Source organism: Ursus maritimus, unplaced genomic scaffold, assembly GCF_017311325.1.
Source record: "Ursus maritimus isolate PB19 unplaced genomic scaffold, ASM1731132v1 scaffold_27, whole genome shotgun sequence".
In the NCBI taxonomy this organism is placed as follows: domain Eukaryota; kingdom Metazoa; phylum Chordata; class Mammalia; order Carnivora; family Ursidae; genus Ursus; species Ursus maritimus.
Genome location: NW_024425230.1, coordinates 38,800,534 through 38,823,893, shown reverse-complemented (window position 1 = coordinate 38,823,893; position 23,360 = coordinate 38,800,534). Strand labels below are relative to the sequence as shown.

General features: G+C 47.8%; 1 protein-coding gene across 6 annotated transcripts in view; it reads right to left on the bottom strand.

The window, feature by feature from the left end:
- Positions 1-23,360, bottom strand: part of DAPK2 (death associated protein kinase 2) — a 115,515-nt gene that overhangs the window by 63,544 nt on the left and 28,611 nt on the right. Inside the window, exon 1 of one of the 6 annotated variants that reach the window (XM_008708620.2) lies at positions 1,081-1,321. The exons of 3 other annotated variants lie outside the window; for them this stretch is intronic. In XM_008708620.2, the coding sequence (XP_008706842.1) occupies positions 1,081-1,280 (200 nt within the window). In that variant the 5' untranslated portion in view covers positions 1,281-1,321. Of the gene's footprint in view, positions 1-1,080; positions 1,322-23,360 lie in introns of those variants that run through there. 2 more of the 6 variants (XM_040643134.1, XM_040643133.1) reach the window with 2 other exon arrangements.

Below are 23,360 nucleotides of genomic sequence, written 5' to 3'. Positions count from 1 at the left end.
TTGACTGGGACGACACCATAAGTACTATTTTGGAACCTGGTTTTTTACATGCTCCACTTAACGACATATCCACTTCACATTTTCCTACGGGATACACATAACAGCTTTCTTTCAGAAATCAGCACCATGAAGATGTCTGTCTACCCTGAAAAACTGATACCCTTCCTATGAGAAAATGAAAATGACATTATCTTAATTAAAAACTCTTTTACTACCTCATTTTAAATGGCTACATAATATCCATGGTACAGATAAGCCACGGTTTTAAAGCAAATTCTTAATTTTGGACATTTATATTACTTCCAAGTGTTAATGTAATTAATAACACTGTTCTAAGTACCCTTACGTATAAATCTCTGTCTACCTCCCCGAGACTCTTTCCTTGAGATAAATTCCAGGAAAGAGAATCCTTAGCCAAAGGTTATGTACACTTCTAAGGTTTTTCATGCTGACAAATTATCCTCCAGAAAGACTGTGCTCGTAAGACTCCTAACAGCCATAAATATTGTCAGCCCCTGCACTCCCCACCCTATATGCATCTCGCCGAATACTGGCTCATTCCTTTTTCCATTTAGATACTTGAAAGATGAGATCTCATTGTTATTTTAACTTGAAGTTAATTAACTTGTAAAAAGAAAGTAATTAACTTGTAATTGATTATTAGTGAGTATGAACATCTTTTCCTATGTATGTGGGTGATCTGAACTGTATACTCATATATGCTTTGCTAATTTTCTACTGGGGAGTTTGCCTTTTTCTTAAAAGCTTTTTATATATTTGTGGCATTAACCATTTGTCACATATGTTGCAAATATTTCCCCCGCTGACTGCACTGTCTACAAAGGAGCTTCAGGTCTTCTCAGCATCGGTGGTGTTAGCCAGGTTTTCCCCTTTACCTCTCCTTCCTCCTGTCACCTCAATCACCCACATGCTGTGCTTTAGAGAAGTGCCCTGTGCATTCGGGTGAAACTTGCCACTTGGTCGGTCACCTAGGCACTCAATCCAGGTTATACCTTCAAACTGACTGCACGGGCCCAGGAGAACCACTGCCATCTCTCATCCCCCACACCCGCTCCTTACCTCAACATCACCTCACTTGTCCTCCTGGCAATGCCCCCCCCACCCCGGCTGACTGCAGGAAGGGATGGCATCTCAAGGCGAGCAAGTCCTAATGCAGAGTGGGCCTGGTGCCCCCTGCAGGGACCACAGCTGCAGGGGTGACCAGCACAACAGACCCCTGGAGGGATGCAAAGCATCTCTCCTGTCCCCGAATTATCCATGATATCATTTAGCGTCCTTTGTCACGGGATACACATAACGGCTTTCTTTCAGAAATCAGCACCATGAAGATGTCTGTCTACCCTGAAAAACTGATACCCTTCCTATTTCAGAAAATGAAAATGACATTATCTTATTTCCTTTTTGTTATCTTGGTGGTCAGTGACAACAACTGTGATGACCTACATCTTGGGTGTATTTCCTTCCTCCTTCCCTCACACCCGAGGTTCTCAAACTTGGGGGTGTTTCAGAATCATCTGGGGAGCTTGTTTAAAATACAGATGCCCACTAGTGTGTTGTCTCTAAGTAAGTAAGTAAGTAAATAAATAAATAAATGAATGAATAAATAAAATATTCTTTTACAAATGGGGCTCCTGGGTGGCTTAGTCGATTGAGCATCTAACTCTTGGTTTCGGCTCAGGTCATGACCTCACGGGTCGTGAGATCAAGTGCCCTGTCGGGCTCTGGGCTCAGCATGGAGCCTGCTTGGGATTCTGTCTCTCTCCCTCTGCCTCTGCCCCTCCCCCTGCTCTCTCTCTCTCTAAAAACAAACAAATAAATAAATAAACAAATAAATAAAATCTTTAAAATGCAGATTCCCAGGCCTTATCACAGATTTGATAAATCATAATCTTTGGAGAGCATGTGGCTTTTGGATCTTCTACCTTTATTTTCCAACTCTGTCTGTGTGCCTCTCATTTCACGTTGTCTCCAATCCTTAACACACACGAACAGGAAGAACTAACCTTAAGTGGTTCTGCATTGCCATCACTGTAGCACAGAGAAAGACAGTGAGCTGGGGAGCACAGCTGCAAACACAGAACTTGGACCATTTCCCAGATGGCTAAAGGAGCCCCCAAACTGTGAAAAGTCCAAGACAGAACCACCCAAACACTTACAGTCAATCCCAATAGCCAAGATGAGTGATCTCAGAGCAGAAGGCATTTCCCACAGGAATAAAATGGTGACACCCCCCCGCCCCTCCTGTCCCCAGCTCACAGGTGGCCCATCCCCTCATCCCCACCCTCAAAGGGATCTGACTTTAGATCCACACCCAGTCTCCCACAAGCCTGGAGGTGGGGTGGGGGTGGAGGGAACAGGTCCAAGTCCTCTCGGAAGTAGATTTCGCTCCAAACTCTCCTCCCAGCCCTCCCTGTCTCCCAAGCAGAAGCCAGAAACTCTGCTGGGCAAGCAGCTCAGAGTTGCAGCTTTGCCACCTCCTCTGTCATCACCACCCCCAATTAGCAGCTACCAGGCGCCCTCGAGGCTGCCACTCCTTCTCAATTCCTCTAACTCTGCTGCTTTAAGTCGTTACAGGATTTGGTACTGCCTGGCACGTTGCCTCTGAGCCTAACTGCCGGAATGCAGGAAGGGTATGTGTCACATCCAGTGTGATTTATTTTTACCTCTGTCTACCCAAATTGCAATCTAGAACAGACTCCGGCCCATAGCCTCTTCCCTCTAGAAACCCACCCACCAGGCGTCCCTCACTAGCTGCCTCAGTGTGGCTTTGTCCTTCCACATGTGACCCATGATGGAGTCACAGAGGGGCAGAGGTTAACCAGCAGGGCTCTGAGCGTGCAGGGGCTCAGATCTGGGAAGGACCCCAGGATGACACCAGTCCAGTTCCATTACTAGCTGGCTCTGGAAACTTGGGTGGTTTCTTAAGTTTTCTGTGCCTCTGTCTCTTCATCAGTAAGCTGCGGATGACAGCCCCTCCTCGGCCGTGGTGAGGATTAAACATACTGACAGATCTAAGGGCTCAGAACAGCATGTGCCGTATGGTAAACACTCACAGATACGACTTTAACTTTAGCTCTCTGGGCTTCAGTTTCCTCACCTGTAAAATGGAAATAATACGCTTAACTTGCAGGACTGTTGAGAGATTTCAATTAGAGAAATACAAGGTCGCTTAGCACAGAGCCCGGCATGACCTTCTTGTTTGGTGAATGGTTTCTGAATGTGAAGGATGAATAAATCAGACAATGGATATCCTGATTCAGAGTAGATGTTTTCACCCATAGTTGCACGTGCCCTTTCCTGCCCCTCAATATCTCAGAAAGTCACTTCTACCCTTAGAGAAACAGGCCAACAGAGCAGTCACTGGCCCCCACACGGGCCCCAGACTGTCCAGACAGGCACTTTCTTGGCTTATCTTGAGAGCTGGCAGGTTCCAGCTTTCCCTTCAGAGCAGACTGAGAAGCCAGGCCATGTCTCGACACATCAGAGCCCAGAACAGCCAGGGGACAGACTGTCTCCGTCAGGTCTCCTGCCACTATACGATTTCCTACAAGTCAGGGACTCTGCAGGGTCCCCTGACAGACACTGGGTCTGGCTGGTGAGGTTCATTTACACACAGAAGAGGGTCCCCAGATCACCAGAGTGCTCTACCTGGGTCCCCGGGTCTCTGTTGGGTGGGCCACTCCCCCACCAAGCAGACCCTGGGGAATTGCCAGGAAGCGCAGGCAGGAGGGCTGAGATGGTCATGACCGTGGCAACAGGTGCCCTCAATGTACATGACTCAGCACTCACCACAGTTCTTCCTGCCCTGGGCTATTCTGATTGTCTGCTCGCCTGAATCCCACCTGCCATGCCTTCCTCCCATCCTTCAGAGCTGTAAACTCCTAAGAGGCTGGGACAGCAGTGTCTTGCTCACTGCTGCGCTTTGGGCATATCAATGCTCAGTGCGTGTGAGTTGTAGAAATGAGTCTGGAGTGTAGGCACCGGGGACACAGAGATGCAGGGGGAGCAAGATGCAGTTCCTTATTCCTATAAGAACCACCAAGTATTGGAAGAAGGCACGCTCGCAAACCTCTTCTAAACTAAACATTCTGTGTGTCTTCCCTCCCATGCTGTCTGAGGGAAGAGCTGTTTTGTGGCACCCCGCTTTACCTCCAGGACGCCTAAGCTCACACAGGGTACACAGTAAGCGCCTCTTTGACACAGACAAACCTCAGCTCAGAAGCACCGTATGTATACTCTCCTGGCAAGCCGCCCAGTCCCTCTCTGTTCTGCAATGAACTTTCTCATGATCCCAGCAGCAAGTAAGATGCAAAATGATTTGGTCAAAGTTCCCCTTCCCCTCCAGCCATGGAATTATCTGACCACGCCGAGACTGGGGGTCAGGCCAATCCACAGGCTCCGTGTCAGACCCAAGCCTGTCCAGGGCACAGTAGGGGAGGAGGAGGGACAGTCCTGCTTCCACGGCTGCCAACAGCTGCTTGTCATGGAACTGCAGGGTCAAAACACAGGGGAGAGGAAGGACCCCTCTGACAGTCGAGGAAACATTCAGAGCTTGCCCAAGGTCACATAGCAATTCACAGCAGAGCAGCCTGAGAGCCCGTGTCTCTCAGCACCTGTTTGGTGTCTTTCTAGGATGGCAAGGATTTCCAAGCCTTTTCTGGTAGCAGAGCTCTTTTTCTTTTCGTTATTTCTTTCTTAAATTTTCAGCAAAGTAATACCCATGACCATGGCTAAATAAAAATGAAATTGCACAGAAGGCCTTAGAGTGGAATCACACGCACACACACACAGAGGAAAGCCCCATACGTCTCAGCGTGAAACCACACACACCACTACAGCAAACTTGCCTTTACAACACAGCCTCCTGCTTTTCCTCAGTGCCTGCTACGGAGGCAGAGGGACCCTCGCTCCCTGCACAGACCCCCCCTGCAACCAGGGATACCTGCATTTTGTCCCCAGACTGCTCAAGGGTCACCATCTGTAGCAAAAGAGACCTCTACAAAGCACCAGGCCTTCCTGTGGCTCCGGCTCTGATGAGACAGAAGAAGGGGGGAATCCACCTGGGTCACAGCTCAGAAAAACAGAAATAACTAATAGCTAGTTAGCTTAGCAGTCATGCAGGCCTAAACTAGTTGAATTAGATAATTTTCCTACCAACTGGCAGAATTCAGCCATGCTGGGGAAGAAAAAGGAAATTTTGATGCAAAAGAGAAGAAGGGACAAACTGGGAGTGGGGAGAACTGGGGTATCTAGGAGAAAGCAGAACAAGATGGGCCCTGCAGTGCAGGTCTTTGGGGTGTTAGAGGTCAGCATGAGGGCACCCAGAGTTGGCAAGCTGGGACTACAGGGTGACAGAATGTGTCAGAGGGATGCAAAAAGAAGGGGTGGGAGCACCCCGATGGCTTACTCCTCAGTCCTTCCCTTCTTCGAAACAGTTTAAGTCAACATTCTTCAACCATCCCCAGGACTGGCAAAGATAAAGTTCTGGTCTGCACCAGATTCTGCCATGTTGCCCACCGGATGTGGAAGGCAGGAACAGGCTCGTTCTGCTCTCTCTAGATCACTGTCCAGACATGAGGAAATGCAGCTTGTCACCTAGATAAGACAGTTACCCTCCTCGATGGTGCAATCTCCTTCCTTCCTCCTCCTTCCCCCAAGCACTCACAAGGCACCTTTTCTTCCTCCAAAATGCAGAGCAAAGACACAGCCCAGGAAGATAACAACCTCTTGCAGATGGGGATGGGAAGGAAGGAGGGAGAGAGTTGCCATCATAGCTCCCAACACAACCTTCCTGGAAATCTCCCTCCCCGGCCCTGGGCTGCTCTTCCTCTCCTTTCCTCGCCACTGAACACTGTGCCCCCGAGAACGCTGCTCCTCCAAGTGAGATCTTCGAACCAGCAGCACTGACTTCACCTGGGGGCGATCAGAAAAGCAGAATTTCAGGCCCCATGTCAGCACTGCTGAATCAGAACCCGCGTGTCAACACGACTCCCATGTGCGTCACGTGCATGAAAGGCTGAGAAGCACGACTTTAGAAAAACCTCAGCAGGGCCGCAGTCTACTACTTAATGGAGTCCTGGGTACCTAAAAATTGACTCCACATTCTCTTCGGTTCTGGACCTTCTTGCTGGAAATCTGGACCTATGAGACTGTTTTCATACTTCCGTAAAGGCAGAATAATGAGCAAACACAAATTAATAAATATCTGTTGAACGACTTCTTTCTTGAATAATAATAATAAATGACCTTTAAAGAGTAGCATTATGATTTACAAGGTGGTTTTATGTGAGTTCCCTTATTTCATATTCACCAAATCCCTACGAAGACCCTGGGGACAGGTATTACTGATTCCGGCTACAGAGGAGGAGCCAAGCGCCGCGGTCTTGGAGAAAATGGCACCAACAGCCTCCAACGTGGCGCTTAGGAGCCACATCTGGTAGAAAAGTCACAGCTCAACACGGATTAACCGTACATAGTGTTTGGAGGAAAGGATGACCTGATTTTTAAAAAATATTTTAGTAACAGAGTTCATCAGAAATTCCTTTTTTATTTGGGCATTCTCATTGGGAACATGAATAAGATCCTATATATGTGCTTTGAGCAAATACGTTTTTGAAGGGGCACCTCGGTGGCTCAGTCGTTAAGCGTCTGCCTTCGGCTCAGGTCATGATCCCAGGGTCCTGGGATGGAGCCCCGCATCGGGCTCCCTGCTCCACTGGGAGCCTGCTTCTTCCTCTCTCACTCCCCCTGCTTGTGTTCCCTCTCTCGCTGGCTGTCTCTGTCTCTGTCAAATAAATAAAATCTTTAAAAATATATATGTTTTTGAAGATTAACAGATCTTGAAAGGTCTTCAAGTTCTCCTATTATCATATCTTCCATGGCATCTATCGCAGTAATTTGCATGTAACTGTCAGTAACTATTTTTGAATGAATGGATGGATGGATGGATAGATAGCTGTGGCAAATTTGTCAGAACATATCTTTTCATATGTCATTGGAGAGGGCTGTAAACTGAGCTATAGGTGTGAGAAACTGGGCCCTTACCCCTAAAATATAAAGTAGATTCCTGATATCATCTTGTTTTTTTAATCCGCCTATTTAAAAGGTCATGCATATACGCATGCACACAATTCCATCTGGCAGAGGACTATAGCTAACCGAAGTTTCATAAAATGAGACCATAATGTGTCCGATTGTCTCATATGGTTTGCAGTCTGGCACAGGAGGCAATTTCGAGGAAGGAGTTTCTGGACTATTTTCAGAATTGACAGCATCCTTGGAAGATTCTCCGGTTTATTTAAAAACAACAACAACAACCAATCACTCATTATTCTGTAGTTATATCTTGTTCTATTTACAAAGACTTTTCACTCTTTTTAAAAAATAACAGCTACCTAATGTCCTCCATGCTATTCCTTACGTTCCACATGTGAGTGAATCCAGATGATAATTGCCTTTCTTTGCTTGACTTATGTCACTTAGCATAAACTGAAGGGGGGTGCGGAATCAGAGGGGAAGATGAACCCTGAGAGACTATGGACTTTGGGAAACAATCTGAGGGTTTCAGAGGGGAAAGGGGGTGGTGGATGGGTTAGCCCAGTGATGGGTATGAAGGAGGGCACATATTGCAATGAGCACTGAGTGTTATACGCAAACAATGAACCAGGAACACTACATTAAAAACTAATGAAGTACTGTATGGTGACTAACATAACATAATAAAAATAAACAAATAAATAAATAGCTAGCTCTGGAAAAAAATAACAGCTACCATTTATTTCTTGCTATATTCTAGGCACCATTCTAGAATGTATTAAATCACTCAGTCCTCTTAGCGATCCGATAAGAGAGGTATCACGGTTGTCCCATTTACAGATGAGGCGACTCCTGGAGCTCAGAGAAGGGAAAGAATTTTCCAGTCACAGAGCTAGGAAGGGGCAAAGCTGGAATTTAAACCCCAAAGAACTGGCTCCAGAGCCTCACTCCTGACCCTGATGGCCTCATCTAGGGTTGGTGGGAAACTGGTAAAAAATGGAGTCAGCAGCCTGGGGAGAGATGATGAGACGGGAGGTCAGGATCTTGATCACTTTGAAAACCAAGCAGGATCGAGTTTGATCCACCCTTGAACGTCACCAGAGTGCGCTGGGAACTCAGCCATGAGAGAGCAATCAACCCAAGTTTTCTACTTATTATTTGTTCCACAGAAACAGAAGTCACCCGTGGAGCTCTGAACCCGAATGCTCCTTTCTACCTCAGTCACAGGTGACTGTAGACTTTTAGGACAGGCCTGCACAGGCAGGGCACCCCTCCTGAGACCCCACAGCCACTTGTCTGCACCCGAGATCCGTGATCCCAGGAGTCAGGGGGCCTGAGATGTGGTATCAGTCCCTTAAGAGAGCTGTCATACCTGATAAGCCATGAACTCTCTCAGCCTCTGCTTCCTCTTCTGCCTACGGGAGGCTGCTGTGAGGCCCACGCATGACAACAGAAGCGAACACACTTTGTCAACTGCAAACGGCCACATAAACACATGGCCCAGCTCCTTGGGTCTCAGGCACAGACGCACTGGGCAGCTCTTGGTAAGAGCTCCGGGGCCTCTGCCCCACCCCGCGTTTCTTTAAAGTGGCATTTCTTACAGTCCTGGAGGTTTTTTACAGAGAATCATCTCGCTAATGAACCTGGCAGCAGAGGGAGTGCGTGTGTGTGTGTGTGTGTGTGTTGCTGGAGGTGGTGAGGTGATGGGGTAGGGTTATGGCCAAATCCCTTATTAACTCATCCGAAGCAGGAATCCGTAGGAATGGGACCTAGGCTGGGAGGCTGTGGAGGGCGGGATGGATGCAGGGAGGTGAGGTAGGGAGGAACTGGCTTGGCAACGAGGACGGGGCCTGCCTGCTTTGGGGGTACAGACAAACCCTGCTGGCTCTTCTCTGCGTCCTCCAGGCCACATATCCAGATTCCATCCCTCTTCAGTGACTGAGTGTTAAAATTCAGAAGACCAATACTGCCGAAGGGTGTGAAGTTAACCTGCATTCGTGGGAAGGCTTAGAGACCACGCCCCACCATAGCCAGTGCCATTGCTGGCAGAGACCTAAACATGCGTTGTGGACTGTAAGATAAGGTCCTTACAGGGCACCCAAAGCTTCCAGCATCACCAGGATTCCTGTTTCTTTACTGATCTCTGAGGGAGTTCAACAACCCAGGTTTAATCTGCTACATGATGGAGAGTAAATCAGTCATTCTCTCTGGCCTTAGTTGCCTCATTTTTTTTAAGATTGATTAATTGATTTGAGAGAGAAAGTGAGAGAGCGCAGGGGGAGGGAAAGGGGGGGAGAGGGAGAGAGAGAGAGAGAGAGAACCTAGAGCAGACTCCCCACTGCACGTTGAGCCCAATGTGGGGCTTGATCCCACGACCCTGAGGTCATGACCTGAGCGGAAATCAAGGGTCGGACGCTTAACCTATTGAGCCACCCAGGAGCCACTAGTTGCCTCATTTTAAATGAGATGACTGGCGTAGGTCCATAGTCTTCAAACTTCTTACCTAGTAAAGCCCAACATGTAAAACCAATGGAAACAGAAATCCTAGGGGTGGAGGAGCCACATGTTCAATCCGCCTTTCCCTTTCCCCTGTGGTGGCCCCCAGCGGGGGAGGCCGTGGCTCTAAGGAGCACAGCTTGAGAATCGCTGCATCAGATGGACTCTACATTCCCGTCTATCTCTACCTAGTGGGATTCCACGGTTCATCCTGGGAGCTGGTGACAAACGTCAGGGTGAACTGGGAGCCAAAGTGATCGTTACGGCCAAGTCCGACAACCAGGCTACACAGGGAACTGGCCGAGTTTGGAGTGGGGGATTCACAAAGTTAAGCGGACACAGCTTGTGGCGGCCCATGGAGACTTCATCTCTTGGGTGAGTTAGTTTGCCACTGTGCCAGTTTCCTCATCTTTCAAATGAGGTTATTCCATCTTCCTTACAGAAGAAGCCCAAATAATATAAAGAGATACTCCCCTCTACGCAGAGCCGAATTCCCCACCCCCCTAGAGTGTGGGCCTGACTCAGTGACTCATGAACAGAGCATAGAAAGGGAAAAAACAGTAACCTTCCAGTGGAGAAACCTGGTTGACACCACCTTACCGAATCATCAAGATTAACATCACCAGTGATAAGTCATGCTGATGCCAGTTACCCCCTATTAGCAGGTGGTAAGAAGAGTACTTCACCTTTGTGGTATTCTTCCCCTAGTCTAGAATCTCATGAGGAAAACATCAGACAGACCGAAACTGCGGGACATTCTACAAATACCTGACCAGTACTCCTCAAACTTCTCAAGATCATGAAAAACAAAGAAAGAAATAGCCACAGACCACAGGTCCTTTGTCCCCTGTATTTCCTGTAAATTAGTAGTTGGGTCTAGAGGTTTGATCAGATTCAGGCTTGAATTTCCAGCAAAACTCCGTAAGTGATTCTGTGTCTAAGGAGACATGACAACTAAATGCAAGGTGGTATCCTAGAGGAGACCCTGGAAGGGAAAAAGGACCTTAATGGAAAGACTGGTGAAAGCCACAAGAATTCTGGAGTGTAGTTAATAATAATGTACTAATGCTGGTTTCTTAGTTTTGAAAACTATACAGGAGTATGTAAGATGTCGTTAGAATTAGGTGGAATTGGGTGAGGGGTTTCCAGGAACTCTCTGTGCTTATCTTTATAACCTTGCTGTAAGTCTCACATTAATCTGTACATCTGAAAAATTCCAAAATAATACTACTGACCTTACAGAGCTGTGATGATCCAATGAATGAAAACAAAGGACACAGAAAGCATCTAGTGCACGATAGACCCTCTATAGATATTAATCACTCTTATTATTACTACTACATTGCCCCAACCTAGAAAATCGTCCTATTCTATTTCAGGTTCTATTGTACTGGAGTTCATTTGGTTTGCAAATATTTCAATAACACCTGTGACGCCAAGACTTAGCGGCACTTCTTCTGAATAAGCTTTCTGAATCAACTTGAGGGGTCAAGCAGTCCCATGAAAGTTTTTGCCCAATCTCATTAAAAACAAATTTTTCTAATTTCCACAACTATCAATTCAGAGCCATCTCATTTCAGGCCTACCTACTCACCACTCTGCTGGATTATCTTGAAGCAAATCCCAGATATAATATTATGTCATCTGTAAATATTTCAGTATGTGTGCCTCAAAGATAAGAGCTCTTTTTTAAAAACTATAGCTACAGGGGCGCCTGGGTGGCTCAGTTGTTAAGTGTCTGCCTTTGGCTCGGGGCATGATCCCAGGGTTCTGGGATCGAGCCCCACATTGAGCCCCACATCAAGCCCTACATCGGACTCCCTGCTCTGCTGGGAGCCTGCTTCTTCCTCTCCCACTCCCCCTGCTTGTGTTCCCTTTCTCGCTGGCTGTCTCTCTCTCTGTCAAATAAAAAAATAAAAATCTTAAAAAATAAATTTAAAAAAATTAAAAAAAATAAAAACTATAGCTATGGTACCTATCACACTTTTAAAGATAACAATAATTCTTTAATATCATCAATATACTGTTGGTGTCAATATTTCCCCTATGGTGTCATAAAGGTTTTTTAAAATTTGTTTCATCAAATCAAAATCCAAATAAGGTCTATACTTTGCAACTGATTGAGAATGTCTCTTAAGTCTCTTTTAATCTGTAGGTTTCCTTCTCCCCTCCACTCCTCTCCTTTCCTTACTTTTCACACACACACACACACACACACACACACACACACACACACATTCTCTCTCTCTCTTTCCATGTCTCTCTTTTTCTTAAAATTCATTTGCTGAAAATACTAGGTCTTTTGCCTTGCAGAGTCTTCCAGTTCTGGATTTTGCTGACCCTTAGTGTTGTTGAACATGTTCCTCTGTCCCCTGTATTTCCTACAAATTAGAAGTTGGGTCTGGATGCTTGATCAGATTGAGGTTTGAGTTTCTGGCAAAACTCCATAGGTGCTCCCACCAGGATGTACATACATACATGGCTGTCTCTCTCTTTGTAACATTAGCAGCTTTTGATGGTCAATACCAGAGCCATTCGTTCAACGTCAGGGAGGGGAGCCATTTTTTTTCTTTTCTTTTTTTTTTTTTTTTAATTATCAACATTGGGGCACCTGGGTGGCTCAGTCGGTTAAGCATCTGCCTTCAGCTCAGGTCATGATCCCAGGGTCCTGGGCTCCAGGCCTATGTCAGGCTCCTTGCTCAGCGGGGAGCCTGCTTCTCCTTCTGCCTGCCACTCCCCCTGCTTGTGCTCTCTGTCTCTCTCTCTCTCTAACCAACAAATAAATAAAATCTTTAAAGATTCTCTCTCCCCCTGCCCCCCTCCTCTCTCTTAAAAAAAAAAATCATCATCCTCATCCCATGACTTGCCTCATGCTGATACCTTTGCTTGGGTGGGACAGCTTCTTTTAGACCAGTAGAGTGTTCTGAGGGTTTGGAGCTCCTTAGTGGATTACAGACTTTCAAAGCTGTTACTACCCCATTGGCATGGGGTGGAAGTGGGGGTCTCTACGGACTGGTTTGGTGGGGTCTTCCCCTCAGCTTTGATCAAAACAATCACATGGTAGGCCCCAAGGTTTGGCACAGGCTCTTTTTCACGGGCTCTCACAAATGCACTGGGCATGGGCAGAACTGCCGCCTGCATCAGCCAAGACACAACCCAAGACAGAACTCTGGAAGCCACACCCTCCCTTTCAGCAGCCACAAGTTGTTCTTTGACCTCACATTCTTGGCTTCAGGGCCAAAATAGTGACGACTTCTCTTTCTTTCCTTTGAAACATTAATTCCTTCTACTCTCATAACTCCTTGTAGATGAGGGTTTCAAGAGCTTTCAAAACACCCTCTTACCTAATCCTCCCAGCCCTTAAGTGCATAAGGAAGGTGAGTAGCAGAGAACTCCACTCCCCAGGCAGGGAAACTGAGCCCAAAGAGCTTGGCTGGACTGCTTGCTGCCCTGCTCTGGCCTAAGGCCTGTGCGTCAGATCTTGCCTACACCAAGACAAAGACATGTCTTCGGAGTAAGTCCAATACCCACCCCTGAGGGATCTTCCTGTCTGTGGTACTGGAGGAGCTAAGAGGCTCTCAGCAAGACGGGTTCCAGTCAGCTCATAGCAAATTATCCTGCTAGATTTTCCCAAAAGCAGCAATTGTAAGCACTGTGTCCTACTCTCAGGCTGTGTGTGTGATGCCATGTGTTTTGATCAGGGGTTTAGTAAACACAGTCACCACAGATATTGGAAACAAGAGCAGAAACATTATCCTCCCTTGACCTAAATCCCAGCTGCCAGTCCAGAAATACCACATGCAGCTAGGGAAAGCTGTGCAGGTGCTGGAGAAGATGAAGAAAGGGATGCCCAAAGCAGCCCGGGAGGCGGGAAGACAGCCACGTGCCCTCCCACAATGGGAATGGGCTTGTACCGATCTGCCCAGAGTCCCTCATGCTTGAGGCCAACAGCAAACGCTGGGAGACAGATGGCCAAGGTGGAGGTGGGATGGGAGGAAAAAAACAAGAAACTATCTTGCCCGCAAAGGAGGGAAGCAAACACAAGGACTGGATCCAGGAGTGGAACCAGACCCAACCCATGTAAATCTCTGCAACGTGGGCAAAACCAGCCTGCCCAGCCTGTGTCATCTCCTGGCATCCCAACAAGAGGGCTTCAGCACCAACCTCCACCGAGTGGTCCCGGCCCACCCTAGTGGTCCACCCGGCTTCCCTTCCCCACCCCCGCCAACAGCCCTGAACTCTCTGCTACCATAGAAGCACCTGCCACCAAGGTCTGTACCAAGCTGAATCGGACACATAGAGCTTTTCCCAGTTTACCGAAAACAGACCAGAGTCAGAGAATCAGCACTTAGCATCAGAGGCCACAGGCTTCCAGGGTGACTGATCAGGGAGCAGAAGACCCCAAAACAACTTCCTCCTCGTACTACATCCTGGTTGTACAATATATGTCAGCCCCTGACACATCCCAGCTAAGGATGTGCAGTCCCTATGTCAGGACCCTCAAGGGAAGCCACAAACCCCCCAAAGCAGGACAGAGCCAACCAAGGAAAGTTGTCTGAGATCCCCAGTACACAATAAAACTTGGCAAACCTCATGGAACTATGGAAATAAAGGGAACTTCTCACCATCACCTCTCACTTTACAGATGGGTCCACTGAGGCCCAGCAGAGGGAATGGCCTTGCCCAAGTTCCCTCTTCTCCCAGGCAGTGACAGATTCAGGACCAGACAGGTCTCCTGACCGGCAGCCCAGTTCTCTCTCCTCTCCACCACGCCTCATGTTTCAGACAGCTCAGACCTGGCGCCTGCACGGGGAAGGCCTGGCAGCTGGGAGAGGACAAGGCCAAGTCCAGATTACATCAATCTCGCAGGTAGCCAAGAAGGAAGTGGAGACTATTCTTCCTTCCCGCCCCCAGGTAGCCTGGTGCGAACTAGTAGCCTGGCTCCAGGTAGCCACTGAGAATGCAGGGAGGCTCAGATCTTGCTCAGAAAAACCTCCACCAGCTGCAGGGAAGGGGGAAAACTGAAAGACGGGGGTGGACCCATCCTCACTTCATCAGGCTCATCATCACATGACCCTTTCTCACATACCACCCAAATGATGGGAAGGCAAAAGATCCCCTCAGTTCACAATCTGGCCAACCCAGTGCTCCTCAATTTTCCCTCTGCTCTCCTACCATGGGCAACCTGTCTCCTGCTCACACCTGTCCAAGATGTCCACATCCTCCTAGCTCCAGCCGGAGCTTTCGATCCCTGAAGAGCCAGTTGGAAGCCCCCCTCCTCCAGGCAGCCTTCTCTGCCTCCTGAAGCCCCTCCTCTGATCTCCCAGCCTTGGATAAAGTTAGTGCTAGGAAGGAAGGCAGAGGTATCCTCCTAGAAGACATGTGTTTACTTTTCCCTGGGATTCCTCCTAACTCCTTGGGACAGTTCTCTGATGGGTCTAATAACAGTTACCTAATTTCTGTGGTTTGCTGTTATGTTGGAAAAGTGTCCAAGAGTAAGATCGAGAGTTCTACTTTCTAGCAGATCTAACAGCTTGGGACACGCAGCAGTATTTGAGAAACGCCATCTAGCACTGGATATCAAGAGCGATACAACCTAAATGACCATGCACGGATGCGTGGGTAAAGAAAATGTGCTCTATCCATATAATGGGATAGTTTTGGGCAATTAAAAAGAATGAAGTTTTTGACGCATTCTGAACACAGATGAGTCTTAAAAAACATTATGAGAAGTAAAAGAAGCTAGTCACAAAACACCACATATTGTGTGATTCCACTTATATAAAATAACCAGAATAGGCAAATCCATTGAGACAAAATTAGATTCATGGTTGTCTAGGCCTAGAGGGACTGGGAGACATGGGGAATGACTGTTAATGGGAACAGGGTTTCTATTTTGGGGTGATAAAATGTTCTAAAATCGACTGTGGTGAGATGTGCAACTCTGAATATACCAAAAGCCATTAAACTGTGGAAGTGTAACTGTATGGTAGGTGAATTATATCACTTGGAGAGATTTTAAAAAAAGAGGAACCATAAAAATACTCATATCCCTCTACTGGGGGATGTCAACTATTCCTAAAGAAGTAAGTATTTATGAAACACTTCCACATACACCCGTCCTGGGTCAGACCTCAACACCCTGTACAGTCGCTATTCTCCCCATTTTAGAAATCAGGAAGTTGAGGCTCAAGGAGTTGAGGTCCCATAGCGAACTAGCCATAGATCTGGAACCAAAAATCAGGTGATCTGAGTCCAAGTACAGTGTTCTCTGGGAATGCCGCCTACGGAGAGAGTTCGAAAGAAAAAACACAGCTCCACACACAAGGAAGAGCTGGAAGCAAACAAAACCTCCTCCACGAGGAACCGCGGCGGCCGTGAGTTGTTCCGGATGCAGGAGAAGAGCGCACACGGATGTTGACGGGATAAATGGGAGCTTCATGTGCTATGAAATAATGTTAAGTAAACCTGCGCAAACGGTATGTCTGTTTGATTACCCTTTTCGTTTTGTTTTAAATACCCTTGTGTGGCCAAAACATAGTAGGGAACACAGATGCAAAAATGTGCTGGGATGATGAATAGTTGAGTGAAAACTTTCTTTTAAAAATGTCCTGTGTTGTTTTAACAGCAAAAAGGAAAAAAAGAAAAAAAGAGAGAGAGAGAGAGAAGAGAAAATAAACACTTGAATGGACACCAGCACTGTAATTATCCAATCAGGGGTGAACTCCCTGGGGGGTCAGCACGGGCCACTGAGCCACAGGGTCACCAAGGGCCTTACAGGCAATGGGGAGGAGAGGGCGGGACCCCTTTTTTAGTCCACAAACATCAGATCAAAAGGAGCACAGGAGAGGCAGCCACAATTTATTCAGTCTCCACTGATCTTTCCTTCAAAGTGTTCCTTGGGTCCTGAACCGGGACGCTCCCCAGTCTTCATCTCCGGAGCACACCTCCTCATGGCATTCAGCACATCTTACTGGAATTCTCTCTTTATATATTCTTCTTCCTCACGAGACTGCAAGGTCCTCAGGCAGAACCAGCAATCACTCATCCTTCTACCCGCAGGCACCTCATAGAGCGCCGGACACACAGTAGGTCTACGGTACATGTTTTCTGAATGGAATTGGCTAGACTCTCTTCATCCCTGCCACCCTTCTGAGCTAGACTTTCACACACAATACACTTAGCACCACCTCCTGATCAGCGTTCCTGCCCACAGTCCTCCACCCACACATCCCCAGTCTATCTTCCTGAAATGCTGATATCATCCCATTCTCCTCTGCTCAAGAGCTGTTTCCCCCTTCCCATCAAGCCTGAGCGCCTTGGCCTGGCCCCAGGGCCCTTTCATCACCTGGTCCCACGCTACCGGCCCAATTATGCTCTGGCTTCCCAGCAGGCGCAGCCCAACATACTCATTCCCACCTCCAGGCTTCGACTAGCCCTGTTTGCCTGTCCTATCTTCTACCTCCTCAACTCCCACCTGTGCTGAAATTCAAGTTCCAGCCCCTCCTGAGGCCTTCCCGGACCATGCCCACCCCCAGGGATCCTCGCCTCTGAATGTGTCAGCTCCAAAGCTGAGTACACTTAATAATCTTTTGGTACCTTTTCTTTCCGTGTTTGCCTTTCTCCCACCCTCAAACTAGATTAATCTCCTTAAGGGCAGGGCAAGGTTACACTTCATCAGTGTGACCCACCACACCCACTGTGAGACAGACACATTCTAGGAGCTCAACACTTACTGGTGGTTACATCTCAAAATCTGAAACACAGCCACGGTTAGTAACGACAGTAGTGTTTTTTCCGGATGGCACAGAGGCTTGCTCTAGGCCGCCGCGCTACTGGGGCATGGGTAGGAGGCTTTTTACAAGAGGGATTTAGAAACTTAAATCTATGCCACCGAAACAAGCAAGAGTCCTCTCTAGCCCCAGATGGCACCCAGATCAGTAGCTTCCTCATCACCTGAAACTTGTTAGAAATGCAAATTCTCAGGCCCTACCCCAGACCTCCCGAATCAGGAACTCAGGGGTTCGGGCCCAGCCTCTGTGGTTTAACAAGCCCTCCAGGGGATTCCGACGTCCACCAACGTTTGAGGATCGCTAGTGCAAACACTTTAGGGGAATATCCTGAAGTGTCAGAAAGAACAATTCCTTCTGTCTCTGAAGACTGACTATGGATGTAATTTTTAGCTCGCGTCTTCCTGTTTACTATTCTCTCTACCGCTACTAAAATCGACAACTGTAGTTGGGAAAATTGGCAGAGTGTACTGAGCAGTTGGCAACTATTACTACTAGCTAGTACTACTACCAGCAGTAGTAGTAACAGCAGTACCACTACTACTTACTACTGGTACCAGCAGTAACAACAGTTATCAACTGCACGAAACTCTCTGCCAATTTTCCCAACTAAATCGTAGTTTCCAGGAGTGAGAGATCCAGTAGAAGATAAAATCTATGAGGCATAGTGTATATGCATCCGTGACCCTTTCAGGGTGACCATGTTCCCCATTTGTTTCTCAGTTTTAACCCGTGGTTTCTCATCACTCCCTAACCCCAGAGGACAACTGGAGACCAAGGCTGAACTGGCTGCCTTCTCAATCATCTTGATTTGCAGTTTGCACTTTAATCGTTCTAAGCCCCTACAGAAGGCTTTGGTCTCTAATGGGAACACCTGCCCCCACATTTGAATCTCCAGTTGTACCCCATCCATGAGGACAAGCTGTGCGTGCTCTCATTCTTCAGCACCTGTCTCGGTGCTGGGTGGGGTGGGTCTGTGTGCATAGCAGCGGCTGGCTTCCTGTAATCTTGTTTATAAACTGTAGATGCTTGTCCTGACCCCATTAGAAGAGGGTTCAAGAAGAGGCCTGCAGTTTGGGGGGAAAATCTGAAGGACACAGCAGCGCCTTGCAGAGATGGCTGACTCGCTCTGTGGTCTCCCGGTCTTGGGAACAGAGCAAGAACACAGACCCAGGGCTACTTGGCAGAGGGCGCCTGATCTGGGCCCTCTGGCTCAGCAAGTGGTCAGGGCAAGGGAACCGAGGAAGCCATAAGTAAAGGGGTCCTCAGGGAAAAGGCAGCAGTTGGAGTGGAGGAAACACAGGAGGAGGGCTGGCTCTCACTATAGCTTTGCACGTCCAGCTAGGTGACGGTGGGCAGCTAGTCCCTTCCCATCTGTGAGCCTCCTTTCCCTACCTACTCAGCAGGAAAGTGAAGACAATCTCAAAAACTCCTCCCACAAACATCCAAGCGTTTAGGAGAAAAATGATGCTACAGCCTTCTGGACACTCTAAGCTGCAGATGATGGAATGTTCTGTAAGTGCACTGTCCGACGTGCTAGCTGCTAGCCACATGGGCCTACTGAGCACCTGAAATGTGGCCACCGTGCCTGACGACCTTATTTGTAATTTTACTTAATTGTAATTACTTTACATTTGAATTGAAATAGTCACATGTGGCTGGCGGCCCCTGCACCACACAGCACAGCTCTAAGTGAATTCATGAGATGCAAGTCCTTTAAAACCCTATCTCCATGTTGCAAGTGAAAAGAAAAAACTAACTTAATCTTCTAGCTTTAAAATGCTTTATGGATTTTTTTAAAGGTTTTATTTTTAAGTAATCTCTACACCCCACATGCGGCTCGAACTCACAACCCCGAGATCAAGAGTCGCATGTTCCACTGACTGAGCCAGCCAGGTGCTCCAAAGATGCTTTAATTTAAAGAGCAGAAACTCTGAGTACCCCCATTAAGAAGTCCCAGGAAGCAGAGCGCCTCTTCCTGGGTCCTCATCCCAGCCTTGCCCCCAATCAGCCTTGTGGGGAGCTAGGAGTCCCATCACCAGCCTGAGCTCAGGCTTACCCCACTGTGCCCCCGTTCCTTCTGTAAAGTGCACACCAGTCAGTCTGACTCTCCTACAGAGTTGTGAGGACACACTGCAAAGCTGTACCCTAAGGAGCCTTAAAAGCGCTAGCAAACACATTATAGTCACCGCTCGGCACACATGAATGCTGCACGACCTCCGAAGCCTCACTAAATGGTCCTTCACCCACCGGGAGGCTGCGGAGAGGATTATGATAGTGTGGCCAGGGGCAAGGAGCGGGGAGGAAGTTTCAGGCAGCCTCTGATTTATCAAACATCCGACAAAATACAGGCATACCTCAGAGATATTCCGGGTTCAATTCTAAGAACACTGCAATAAAGCAAATCAAATGAATCTTTCAATTTCCCAGTGCACGTAAAAGTTATGTTGACACCATACTGTAGTCTCTTCACTGTGCAACAGCATTATGTTAAAAAAAAAAAAACAATGTATATACCTTAATGAAAAACGCTTTATTGCTAAAATATGCCAACCTTCACTCGATCTTTCAGTGAGTAGTAATCACTGACCAGAGATCAGCATAACAAATATAATAATAATGAGAAAGTTTGAAATATTGCAAGAATGACCAACATGGGATGCAGGACATGAGATGAGCAAATGGTGTTGGAAAAATGGTGCCAACAGACTTGCTTGAGGCAGGGTTGCTACAGACCTTCAATTGGTAAAAACAAAGCGTAATAAAGCAAAGCGCGGTAAAAGGAGGTATGCCAATATTCTATGTGGCTTACATGCGCTCAATAAATGGAACAAATCAATCTGCCAACAAGCCCACTTTGAGTTTATCTGACAATTATACCGGTACGAGTGTGGCACAAGAGCTTGTCCTGTTGACTGCAGAACCTCAGTGCCTGAAACCGTACTTGGTAGTTAGAAGGTGAGTAAACGAGATGCACAGATATGCAGATGTAACAGGGGTGCTCATTGCGGTAACGACCCAAATGTCTACCAACGAGGGCGCTAAAGTCATTACGGTCCGTCCATGTCAGGTGGTACAAGTAGCTGTGAAAAGAAACTTCTCTTTCTCTCTGTCACACGCACACACGTGCATACACACAGATCTGGGAAAATGCACAAAATGAAAAAATCAAATTGCAGAACAACCTTCTGATCCCATCTATATGTACAGTCTCATCCCATCTACATTCTAGAAACTGCACAACGGGCAGATGTATGCTTATATATGCATAGATAATTTCTGGAAGGACACACAGAAACTTAACAGTAGTCACTTCTGAGGAGGAGCTAGAGAGGTTAGGAGGAGGGGGGCAGGAAATTTCCATGCATTATTTGATATTTTTTTTATGGACTAGTTTTCTTTTTCTTTTCTTTTTTTTAAAAGATTTTATTTTTATTTTATTTGACAGAGATAGAGACAGCCAGCGAGAGAGGGAACACAAGCAGGGGGAGTGGGAGAGGAAGAAGCAGGCTCATAGCAGAGGAGCCTGATGTGGGGCTCGATCCCGTAACGCCGGGATCACGCCCTGAGCCGAAGGCAGACGCTTAACTGCTGTGCCACCCAGGCGCCCCTAGTTTTCTTTTTCAACTATAAAATCAAACATGATCATGTTAGAAATTATATCTGGAATGTCACGTGGCCAATGACAGGAAAAAACGTTTACATTGTAATGTAATTGGGGAAGAGGGGATATAAATTGTGTCTCTGGTGTGATCATGACATCAAACAGACAAAACAGAACGACACACAGAAGCAAAGCCACCACACGGCCTCGAGCAGTCTAGTCCCTGAAGGCCTGAGGCCCCTGCCGTCCCCACCGCTAGCCGATCTACAAGGTGGCAACCAAATCATTAAGGAACCTCTCCTTCCACAGCCAGAGTGCAGGGGGCAGTCATAGTAACACGGCAAACGTCATGTAAAGTGAGACAGGCCCAGCTCCCTCACTCCAAGGGAATACGGAGACATAGTAAGTTTGATTTAACGCTCCCAGTGGGCTGAGACTTTGTTCTTCGTTACTGAGATTTTAGGCTAGAAGCTGCGAGTTGGAAGACCTTAAGTGAATCTGTGAAATCTTAAAAGACCAGAAACTAGCAGCTTAAACTACACAAGATGCCTTTGAGATTGAGTAATTGGCAGAAAAATGAAGCCAGGCGCAAGGCTTCCAAAGAGCTGGGATGTCTCTGGTTACCTTCAGCAGCCCTATGGAAGCAAATACCTTAGGAAAACGGAGAGTTCGCTTCGGGAAGGGGCAAGAACTTAAAAGTAAAGAACCTAAGGGGTGGAAGGCCCCGAGTTATTACCTAGCCCAACCCCTACCTTGCCAGAGAAGGAGCGGAGGCCCAGATAAGAAAGCATTCCTTCTAAAACGACTGCAGACCCAGGAAAGAGGGTGCTATGAAGTGGCCCAGTTGCAGGCTTCCTGGCAGAGACTGGGAAAGCAGGCTAGATTTGAGAAATTATCCCTTCCGGAAAAATACAGTTGGCCGTACATCACATGGAAGCTACAGGAAACAAGAGCCCGGTCCCTCACAAGTGTTCCAGCCTCACATGAATAAATCATGATGCCGTTGTGAGCAGATAGGAATCTCCTGCTTCAGGACTAATTAGTCATTTCACCAAGTAAATCCCGACCCCCCTTGGGTGTGCCTGGCAGCTTTGCCAGAAAGAAACACCTTCCAGGTAGGGTTCTGGGCTGCACGGCTCAGCAGCTGTGTCCTCATGATGTTGCAGTGACATAAAGCAGGGGTTCAGTCGCCTTGTTTTCCTTTAACTGGGCTCTAGGATTGTCTTCCCTGGTCCCAGAGAACCTGATCCTAGGAAAGCGGGGTTCGCTCAAAGACTCCTTACAGAGAAGAGCATGCATGGCCCCTCCCGGAGTTTGGTTTCTCAGCGGTACTACCGGCGGAGGCAATGGTGCTGGGGGGTGGAGGTAGAGAAACGGGTATTCTCTGAGCGACCTCAGGCACAGGGAGACCTATCCCCTTGGTCCAGGCCCTGCTATTATCAGACATGATCCCTCAGAGACCTGAGGGCTGTTGGGACATCACACAACGTTCAACCGGAAAGGGATCTTCCAGAGTCTTTAACAGCCCAACACTCTGTTTTTTCCAGAGGAAGAAGAGAGGACCGAGGAAGTGAGTGACTTGTTCACAGCCACCCGATAATTTAGAAACAAGTCCCCCACTTCCTGGGCTTTCATTTCCCCCTACAGCCCTCAGGTCTCTGAAGGAGAGAGACCTCAGGGCCTAGATGAAACCCAGAGTCCACACCTTCCCATGCCAGGTGAGCAGCCGATGGGCCACCAACAGGTCTTTATCAAAGACCGCACTCAAAGTACCACAGGGGAGCTCACCTCTGATTGAAAAAATAGACCTGATCCCTTGGAAAAGTTCATGCCATGAAGTAAAAACAAGACTTGCCACCATGGAGGGAGGAGAGAGAAGTGACCAGACTAGCGAGAGGCGTGGAATAAGGAGGAATGTTAAGATGAGGCAGCCAGAAAGTACAAGGAGATCTGGCCAGAGAGGAGAGCAGACCTTTGCAGGGTGGTCAGTCGGGGTGAGGAGGCAGGAGAGGGTACTGCATGGTCAAGGGCCTGGGCCAGCTGCCCTCGGGCAGGGAACAATCGGCCTCGCTGCCCCCTGGCACCCTGTCATGCTAAGGGTACCCCTTTCCTGCCTACGCCATACGCAACAAGGACAGCACCTTCCAGGTGGCAGTTATGCTCTGAAGTTCAAAAGCAGCTAACGCCAGGGCTCTGTGAGCATTTTATACAAAAGCCTCCCATTGCCAGTCTACGGGGGGCCAAGACCTACTCGACCATAAGGCCCCAGGGGCTGCCTGGGGAGGAAAGGCAGGTGCACAGGCACAAGGCCCAGCCTACAGTGAAAGCACCAACCCCAAAGGTCTCAGACAACTCCAAGAGGAAAAAGGGGTGGCAGGGATAGTAGGTTTAATAACGGTCCTTAAAAAGATAGT